Below are 10490 nucleotides of genomic sequence, written 5' to 3'. Positions count from 1 at the left end.
GACGAGTGAAAACTAATCCTTGCTTTCTTAAACCAAGCCCTGGGTGGATGCTCCTGTTACATCCTCAACTTATTAGCTGCTAACCTGCTAATTTCAGAGCCTCACAAAAGGTTACTTACTTGATTTTTAATGGTATTTTTACAACAAGAACTGTGTTTACAGTTCTGGGTAAATTTACATATTTAAAATACAACATATTGTTAACTCAGATAAAACTCATTTTTGACCCCCAGTGACCCATTTTTAATATTTAACCATACGGATGGATCGACTCTGGTTATATAATGAAGTCACAGTCCATCAACTAAACAAAGAACTGCTGGTCCAAGTAGGTCAAAGGTGACAGATTAGTACAAGTGAGCAGTCATTATCAGCTCAGTAGGCTCTCCCCAGCCAAGAGGTCAGGCTGATAAAGACAACACAGCAAACCACACTGTATCACTGACTCACACATCACACTGCTGTTATTTGATTTGTGGTGACGCAGGCGACGTCGCTCCGCTGGGTTCGTAAATCAGCAGTGAGCGATGCAGCTTCCTGTTTTTACAGAAATGGCCTCGGTGACTCGTCAAAAGAATGCGTGGAATGGGAGGAACTCTGCGGTGCGTCTCATTAGCAGTGGTGACCGGTTTTTATGCCGGCGTACAAACATCCAATCAGCAGGTCTTGCTAAGACAGGTTTCAAACCAAAGAAGAATCACGTGTCCAGTACCTTAGCTGTTGTCTGAAAGGCTGAGTCATGGTCCACCCCATTTTGGACCAAAGTCATTTAGAAGTAAAGTTATCCAAAAATTAATCAGAATACAATTCTAAGGATTTTAACTGATAGACAAAATCTCATGACTAAAATCTAGTCAGATAAAATCTTTAGTTATCATAGTTTAAGTTATCCATATTAATAAGTACATCCATTGAAAAAGATGCCATTAAAGACAGGTGTGAAACACATACGTCTACCTGCTCTAATGTCACAATGACACAACATTCTTATTAATGAATGATAGTGACGAATCACGAACACCAATGATTCATTTTAACTACAATGAATCGGGAATAATCATGATAATTGCACAATCACCCAGTGATTAATCAAATAAGAACATATATCAGGCCTGACTAATGGAAAACAGATGTGATTTTATATAACTTATGAAAATTAATGAGCCCCTCACACAGCTATATATATATATATAGAGTATATCCATGTTTATATCCTGATCATCATTCATCTTTTACTTTACTATAAGAAGAACATTTCATTTTCATCGCTCTCTAGCATCAAGTCATAATCAACTTTTCAGAAAACCCACGAGTGAATTCATCACGTGTCACGTAGCCCGCAAGTGGTGGCATACCTGCAAGGTTCCCCCAGTAAAAATATGCAAAGGCCTCAATGATGGCGACGGTAGCGCAGAAACAAACTGGGTCAAAGTTCAGAGACAAAGATCAGCAGTGTGTTTGTGGCGTTTCTGCTTCCTTAAGTGTCAGGCCTCACGATGAACTGGACACGGTGGAAACTCATATGACCGGAGATGTGTGCCTTAAAACAGAAGGAGGTATTCATAAGTCACTCTGCCGTCTCACGTGGGCCGAGCTGAGTGTGTGTCTGCTGTGTGTGCTGTGTGTCAACCACATTACAGCCCTCCAACCTTAAAGGTGAGAAATGGATTATTTTAAATTTTCCACTGGAGTCATACAGTATGGAAAATAAAAATATATTTGTTTATTTTACTGATATATCTAACAGTTTTGCATTGTTATGCTCTTATATTTTATTTTTTTTGAAGATTACTTTTTTCGTTAGTACTATGTCAAAGAGTTTACATGAGGTCTTGTGATAAACAAATTGAATAAAATCCATTCATTCATCCGCTCATGCACTCACTTATTTATCCATTCAAACTGTTTTTACCGAAATCTTTAAAAAACCTTTCATGGAGAAGTACCAATGAGGAATTTGAAGAATTTTACAAATCAGAACCTCGTTAGAGCCGCTAGATGGCAGCAAAAACCTTCTAAAGTTACACAAGTAATATGAGGTTAATGATTAACATGCGCTAGTCATGGTAATTAGATAGGTTGGTTGGTAGTTAGATAAGTAGGTTGTTTTGTTCATGCCATTTAAATGGTTTAAAGTCAAGTTGAACAGTAGGTAGGTAGGAAGGGACGTAGGTAGGTAGGCATGTAGATTGGTAGAGAGGTAGGTTTGTGAGAAGGTTGGAAGGTACATGCGTAGGCAGGTAGCTTGGTTGGTTGTTAGGCAGATAAGTGGGTAGTTTGGGTGGTAGGTGGGTATTAGGTAAATCAGTAGGTTGCTTGTTAGGTAGGTGACTAGGTAGGTCGGTTGTTAGGTAGGTAATTAGGTAGGTTGGTTGGTAGTTAGATAAGTACGCAAATAGATAGGTAGGTAGGTAGGTATGTAGTTAGGTTCGTTGTTAGGTAAATAGTAAGTAGGTAGGTTGGTTGTTAAGTAGATACGTAGGTAGGTAGGTAAGTAGGTAGGTTGGTTTGTTGGTTGTTAAGTAGGTAGGTAGGTAGGTAGGTGGGTAGATTTGTAGGAAGGTGAGTAGGTAGGTGAGTAGGTAGGTTGGTTGTTAAGTAGACAAGTAGGTAGGTTGGTTTGTTGGATGTCAGGTAGGTAGGTAGATAGGTTGGGAGGAAAGGAGGTAGACAGCTAGGTAGGAAGGTATGTAGGCAGGTCATGCAGATATTTAGGTAGGTTGGTAGGTAGGTAGATAAGTAGGGAGGTTGGTTGTTAGCTATACGTAGGTTGGAAGGCAGGGCGCAAACCAAGCTGACAAATATTGAGAGTTACAGACTCTTTTTATTCAGCAACTAAAATGATGGCATTGTGCCTTTGGATTCCACCCACAAGTGCAGCTAACTCATTTATATTTGTAACATACACAGGTCAGAGAGCAGACGAACGTGAGGAATTCTTCGATGGTGACTTCAGAGTCTTTGTTGCGGTCCAGGTCCTTCATCAGCTTCTCCAGGCCATCACTGTTCTTTGCTTTCTGCACAGACGTGAAGCCACCATTAAAAATGCAGCAGATTTCTACCACATAACACTAAATGTAACAAAGTCTCAGTAGAAAAATAGACTAAGATTGTTTTTTAAAGAAGTCTTATTGTAGACTGTCAGTCTTGTAGGCAGTTAGGAGGATATCATGAGGGTAAAAACAAAAGCATCCTTCCATTTATCTGTTAACGGGTCATGGGGCAGCAGTCTCCATGACCACCACCCAAATCCCACTGCACCGTACCAACCCCCCTGAACCTTCCTGCAGGTGGTGAGTCCACTGGAAGGTACCAACCGCCCTAACTGGGATTCAAACCCTGGGGGTTCCACACTATTGACGGAGACATTGCCTCTGGGCCAAAGCACCCATAAAACAAAAGTACAAAACAACAATACAACAGCACAATACATCCGCAATATTTCACCAAGAACAATTCATTAGCACGTCAGAACATGTGTTGAGGATATATGCCATCACATTTGTAAATATATTAAAATATTAAAAATTAAGGATTTACAAGATTTCTACAACAGATGCAGTCAATTTGGTATTTTAATTAATTCACATTTTAAAAATTATTATTTACGTGTGCCAGAATATGTATAAAGTAATTTGTGAAAGTAAATGTACAGAAGTAATATTACGGCGTTTTACTCTACCTGAATGAGACAGGGCATCTCGTTTTCCACCAGGTTCTTCAGCTCAAGTTTGGTCAGGGTGTCTTTTTTTCCTTCGACAGCTGCGTACCTGTCAAAGGTGGCCATCAGCGAGGCCATAGCTGTCGAGAGGCTCATGACTGCTGCTGCTGTAAAGCTCTTTGACAAACAAGAGGATGCTAGCCGTTTAAAGGGCAATAGATGTCAGCGAAAGGGTGGAGAAGTCTTTATATAGCCTTTGGTAAAGCGTTGGGTGCGTGTCTGGCCACTGTTTTGCAATTTTCACCCTAATTTGCAATCAACACCGCCCTCTGACTCACCTCCCAGACAAAACACAAATTGAATCCCATGAGGTCTCATGTCGTTACCACATAAGCTAGTAATATTCAACCACTGTCCCAGGGCACATCAGTGTTCCACGAGAGATCGTCAGATGGAAGTCATCGGTCAGCCGTGACCGGCTCTTTCACTAAGTTGGAGCAGATAGCTATAAAAAATTTTAAAGAGACATTTGAAGGAGATTTTTCTGCGTGCCTTTCTTCAATTCCCAAGACTATAACAGTATTATGTTCGACTAAACAGGACCAGGCTCCATAATGAGCTAGCACATTGTAAGTAAAATGGAATTTGAAGAATATATTTCATTAAATGTACTTTTTGGGAAAATTTGGTGTGGTGGTGCATGATGGGATTTTTTTTAATTTTAATTATACGCAATGGCTCAAAAAATACGGAAACTTGACCATATCAAGCGGAATACTCAGTCAAATATTAGCAGGATGCTACAGTTTGCAGTATGTTGGCTGTTGCAACACACTTTACAAACACAACATTGTTTGGCTAATGAATTTGTAATAGTTAATATTAAGTGTCGATTCTGTTTCTGTAGGTTTGAGACTTTTTTAAGATGTAACTGAACAAGGTTAAGTTGTTATGTTGTAAGGATGAGCTAAAAAAAAAAAGGACCAAAGAAATCTGCATTCTTTTCATATTTCTTGTACTCAAGTGGCCACATCTTTTACTGAAATATTACCACACAGTATATACAACATGTTGTTAACATGTTTATTATTAGCATTAATTCCCACAATGTCTGGTCTGCAGCGCCAAACTTGAGCCACACTCCCCCAACGCTAACACTGTCCCAACAGTGATGTTCAAAAACCTTAAGAACATTAAACGTTTAATTCCAATGTAACTACCATTGTCAATGAACAAAGAGGGTAACTGAAAATAACTGCGCCCTATGGATGCAGTGAGGGAGGACATGCAGATAATCAATGATTCACTGTGGCAACCCCTGAAAAAAAATGGACAAAGCCGAAAGAAAAAGAAGAAGAACTGCGCCCTCCCCAGCAAATTGCTCTATGGCCCGGCTAGGAACTCCAATTTGGGAACCAGTGTATTATGTAATCATTTGTTTTCCTTTAACCACCTTTCGACTTCACTTTAAACAAGTTTTGCCAATCGATCCTTGCTGAAAGTAACTGTAATTACTGAAGCTTATGACGAGAGCTTCTGATAAAGACGACACCCCAAAGACAAGCGCATACGTGTCTCATATTCATTCCATCTCGCATGGACTCGATGTGCAATGGCTGAGATGTGGACAGATTCATTTCCCGGTTGCTATTTTCAAAGAGGTATTGCCTGGTTTGAGTATTTCAACATGTTGTAATTACAGAAAGCAAATCAGGGTCGTAGATAGGGTTACCTCTAGGCAAACGTCTGCGAGTCACATGACACGTCTGTTGAGTCATTCAGGTGGAGTAGGCAGGATTATTGACAGTATTGACCAACAATTTCACAATGTTCTCTTGCACAGTAAACACATCTCCTTCCTTCACAACCTTTAAACAGAACAACAGGACAAGTACATCGTAGGTATTATGACACACCACAAACGTCTAATATCCCAAACGCTGCCATTGGATTTAAATCTAAATATCAAACTTTTACTTTTACAATTTAAATTTTTTTTTTTTTAATTTAAAACATTTCTTGTGTCCTATCTGTGGTACTTTGGGACTAATAAGGGGTCCAATAGTTGTATTTAATTGTTAGCAAAATATATGTATGTACCTCATAACTCCATATAAAGCTCTTCTATGATAGGCTTATTCAGATGATGGCACGTGGAACGTATACGGACACAACATTAGACCAGTGGTTCTCCATTATTTTCTGTCAGAAATGTTTTCACACCCCCATGCACACCCACACCCCGGCAAATTGAAATCCTCTTGAGAACCTGATAACGTATATTTTTATCTGTACAAACCACTGTATGAGTTGCTGCCACCTAGTGACTGGATTACAGCAGTGGTACACTTATGTCCAGCGTGCCATATTTCATTGGAAGCCCCTCACCTCAACATGCCCCCCTGGTTGAGAAGTACTGTATTAGACTAACTTTTTTGGGGTTTTATGAAAGACTATTATTATTATATTAATACTACAGCAACTACTACTGTTATTATTATCATTATTATGACTGTTATTGTATATTATTTTGTATTGGCACATGCTCAATTTAGAATTTTATCACATTGTTATTTACGAAGTGCACCCATCCATCTATCCATCCATCTATCGTCTTCCGCTTATCCAAGGCCGGGTCGTGACCTTCCCCGGGGAGGCTGAGAAGTGAGATCCCCCAGTCCACCCTCTGGTCCCCCTTTTTACAAAGAGGGACCACCACCCCAGTCTGCCAGTTCGGACATACCGTCCCCGACCGCTACGCGATGTTGCAGAATGTGACGTGTGATGTCAATCCTCAGCCTCTGCTTCCTCTACGGAAGGCGTGTCAGTGGGATTGAGGAGATCCTGGAAGGCTTGAAATGATTCAGGGCCCAGTACTGGTGTTAAGGTACAGACTCAATGAAAAGGACGTAGATACAGCAATACAAATGGTCCTTGAGTTTTGTGCCACCAGATGGCAGCACAAGCCTTCTGGAATTACACGGATGGCCTGTCTGTCTGCCTGTCTGTCTGTCTGTCTGTCTGTCTGTCTGTCTGCCTGTCTGTCTGTCGTGATGACATTTTGGCGACCAGTTAGGTTGTGGTGACAACGCTGCCACCCTTATAAATCATTTTCAAATTCTTTTTAAATAATTTGCTTTAAATAATTTGGATACCTATGTATATATTATGTGAAAAGGCTAATTGAAGCTAATGTTATGAAATATTTAGTTATGTTAGCAAGCCTATAGCACATATTTGTCATCTCTTCACTAACTTTACTACTTCAATAAAAGTTCCAGTTGCACTTATTTTGTCATTTTTTTCAATGTGTGAGGCCAATGTGAAATGTCAGATATTCAGTGTAAAGTGATGCTTTTTAACCGCATAGAAAAATAAAATAAAAGCGATTTCAACTACCAGGTATGCAATATTTTATCTAGTTAGTTATTAAATATTAAAACATAAAATATACAGTATATATACACACACATATATATATAAAAAAGTTACCCTCAATGTTCAAAGTCATGTTCATACCAATATAACAGACATTTGCTGAGCAACAGCAAGTTACGTGTGTACAGCATTAGGGTGGAACGTCACACTCCAAATTCTGTAGGAGCAAAATATCAATGCCTTTGCGCGCCCTCCTACCAGAGTTTAGATGGTAATTACACAATAATTTTTAATTAAAACTAATAAAACTAACTAATTAAAAATTAGTTAGGAAGATAACGTTTTATTTAGTCATTAACTTTTGACTGTTCTGTTTTGTTTTCCTGCAGCAGAACAGCTTCACCCACGGGCACGTTCCACAAGCTCACTTCTTAGGAGTTCCGCCATACAAGACGCTGGTCAAAACAGAGATCATCGTCACAAATTCAGAGAAGTCAACCTCGGAGTCTCCATTAAAGTCTAAGCCGTTCAGAAGTTTCTCCAGCTCCTCTGGGTTTTTCGCAGCCTTTAATCGAGACAAGAAATATTTCAGTCAATAACGCAAAATGTTATTACACATTCTGAAGTTCTGAGAAATTTACAACATTTTTTATATTTTAGTGCTTCGTACGAACAGTACCATTAATGATGAACTTGTGTTGTACGCTTAAAAATATCTACACTTCTACAACGCAGTTCTCGTTAACTGGAGCTCAGTTAAATCAAATTGTATTCAGCCGTCATAAGTAAGTTTGAGGACTATGCACATATTCCATGAGGCAAATCTAATAGTTATGGTTTTGGCCTTTAAATAGAGTGTTAGACTTAGGCCTTGAGCAATGGCACAGGCCTGTGGCTTAGTGGAAAGCGGATCAGAAGATCCCAACTAAGAGTGCTGCCTTTGCTGCCATCTGGTGACTTTCACATTCACATACAACTGTTTTTCCCCAAAGGTATTTTTAGAGCATGCATCATTTAGCAAAACCCAGGCATTGTGTTTTTTGGGTTTTCAATATCGGAGGAAAAATAGAGGACGATTCTTACAGATATTACATAATTATGCTAATATCAGGACAGCCCTATATATGTATATATAGGTACAGTGATAATAAAGGGGATTCATTCCAATCTTTCAACCCAAATAACACAGATACATCACCTTCATTAGAGTAGGAAGCTCCTTCTGCAGGAGAGCTTTAGTCTCACTTCTGGTTAGAGTGTCTCTTTTCCCCTCACCACTTGCATATGTATCGAAAACTTTCATCAAAAGGCCCATCGCTGACTCTAGCTGGGTCATGGCTGCTGCTTGAGAGCTGTTTGACGAAGTCTTGAATGGCTTTGAGTGCAGCGGTCGATGAGCGAGTAGTGAGAGAGCGTCATTTTATACACTCGTCAAGCCTGCCAAAGGTCAGGAAAAACAAGCCAAACAAGTAGTGTTGGACAAGGGCTGCGGCTTCAAGTGCATTTGCAGAAGTATGTTTACTCAGACCCAATGCAAACATCGTGTCACAGATAACAGTTTAATTTAAAATGCCGTTGAATCACTTTCATTTGACTCTTGGACGCTGCTTTCACCGCACCTTCTGTGATAGTAAGTGTCGCACCTGCTATCTATTTTCTGGAAGGTACCCGTGAGTCTTGAAAAAACAACACAGGCCTGTAAAGTGGAACATGACTGAGTGACCTTTTTATATATTGATCTGCCTTTAGATTTGAGAAAATCTTTGATGTTGCGATGCGCCTTTGCGTGCCCCCTGTCATTTTTAACGCAGTGTCACTTTTTGACAATATGACAATTGTCAACCCGCCTCTCCGACCTTCCGATGGTCTTACCAAAAAAGTGAGAACATCGTTTTTAATTAATTGGAGTTGCTACAACCCCACGTCCACCAAGGTGGGCGCACCCCCCCCACCCCCCGTGTTCGGAACTACTGAACGTACATCAGTTTTCTTTCACCTACGACAGATTGGGATGTTGTGATGAGCTCTGGAGAATCTTTGATACACTACGATACAGAGAATGACTCCCATACTAATTGACTTAGTTACTTGATTTGAATGTAATGGACACAATGTCTACAGTTAGAAGATGAGTATCACAGCTTCAAACTGTAACAACACAGTGCTGCAGTCTATGTGTCATCTGTGCGTACACAAGAACCAAGTCACGGTTAATGTCATGTCACCTTTAACGAGGTCTTTGGAAATTAGCAGACGACCGAAAGGCGCCAACTGGGCCAGGGTTTTAGTGTTTACTCACTGCAGCAGAGCTTATAATCAAAGACAAGTATTTGGTTACAGGAGCGGTGGAATGTTGAAAAGCTGAAAGAATGTTTTCTGTAACTACTGCAAAATTACATGGGTTTCTTTGTACTGCTGTAAGACGAATAAAGTGTTTTCAGTTATAGCTCATGATATGCACAAGGCAGAACACGGTCATAGGAAAAACAGAGGAAACATGTAGGCGGTCTATTGAGAGACTCTTGCGTCACAGACACAAGAGTCAAGTTGGAAGCAAGTTGGAGATAAAGCTGCACACGCATCTGAAAGGCAGTTGCTCAATTACTTCATAGGTGTTTGCCAAACTTTTTTGAGCCCCAATACAGTATTGTAGATCAGAAGAATATCACAGCGCGACACCAAAAGAAATGTCACAGAAATAACATGCAATGAAATATGTTAAGAGTAAGAGGAATTTTCAAAAATGTCTCTAAGTCGCACTCTCTTCGTTTTTGCTGTTTTAAAAATTAGCTGGTACCATCTGGCGGAAGCGTACTTCGTTTTTCTGCATTTCGCTGATGCATAGACCATCGAAGACAGTTTAAGTTTTTTAATGTATTATTTTACTGCATCAATTCACGCAATGGTTTGCCCTGACTCAGCTGCACGATGACCTGAGATAACGGTAGTCTAAACCACATGCTACTTCGACCGTCACAGATGCTGTTTCCACTTCCTAGCACCGGCCTCTTATGTTGTGACCACAGAACAACAGTGTTTCCACTGATTGTCCTTTTCAAGAGCAGGCTGTACTTTGAAATCTGAATCTTCACCTCTTATGTTGCACAATAACTGTAGACAATTCATTTTAGTGCGTATAAAGAAAGCTGTCTGCGTGTACTCCAATAACAAGATGAACCAGATTGAGAAAGTGTATTTATATATACATAAACAAAAAAGTTTGATATACAGGGAATAAAATAAATGTACATAATTAACAAGGAGAAAACCAAGCCGCTGTAGATGTTCATTCACTTTCTTTGTTTTGCGTATGATCAAAGTAGTCCAGTGAGTCATATAGAGGTACCTGGCGCTGAAAAGAGACAGAAAAGAAGAAATATGATTTTCAGTATTTTGCATAAGGTCATATGTATACCTGGATCAGATAAGGATTTGTAAAAATAAAGTTCAA

General features: G+C 39.7%; 3 protein-coding genes across 3 annotated transcripts in view; all 3 read right to left on the bottom strand.

Moving 5' to 3' along the window:
* Positions 1-2801: 2801 nt before the first annotated feature.
* Positions 2802-3893, bottom strand: LOC103385758 (protein S100-P). The gene is made up of 2 exons (XM_008319741.2): positions 3683-3893; positions 2802-3017 (listed from the first exon to the last, which is right to left on the bottom strand). Exons 1-2 carry the CDS (start codon positions 3815-3817, stop codon positions 2886-2888), a joined length of 267 nt encoding a protein of 88 aa, XP_008317963.1. The 5' UTR covers positions 3818-3893; the 3' UTR covers positions 2802-2885.
* A 3535-nt stretch (positions 3894-7428) lies between these two features.
* On the bottom strand, positions 7429-8579 carry LOC112487603 (protein S100-P-like). The gene is made up of 2 exons (XM_025059315.1): positions 8238-8579; positions 7429-7604 (listed from the first exon to the last, which is right to left on the bottom strand). Exons 1-2 carry the CDS (start codon positions 8373-8375, stop codon positions 7464-7466), a joined length of 279 nt encoding a protein of 92 aa, XP_024915083.1. The 5' UTR covers positions 8376-8579; the 3' UTR covers positions 7429-7463.
* A 1644-nt stretch (positions 8580-10223) lies between these two features.
* LOC103385767 (uncharacterized) overlaps positions 10224-10490 on the bottom strand; it is a 3575-nt gene continuing 3308 nt past the window's right edge. The window contains exon 5 of the mRNA XM_008319752.3: positions 10224-10391. Coding sequence (XP_008317974.1) covers positions 10326-10391 — 66 coding nt within the window. The 3' untranslated portion in view covers positions 10224-10325. The remainder of the gene's footprint in view (positions 10392-10490) is intronic.

The sequence above is a fragment of the Cynoglossus semilaevis genome, chromosome 1 (assembly GCF_000523025.1).
Source record: "Cynoglossus semilaevis isolate Cse_v1.0 chromosome 1, Cse_v1.0, whole genome shotgun sequence".
Classification (NCBI taxonomy): domain Eukaryota; kingdom Metazoa; phylum Chordata; class Actinopteri; order Pleuronectiformes; family Cynoglossidae; genus Cynoglossus; species Cynoglossus semilaevis.
This window is presented reverse-complemented; position numbering and strand designations above follow the sequence as displayed.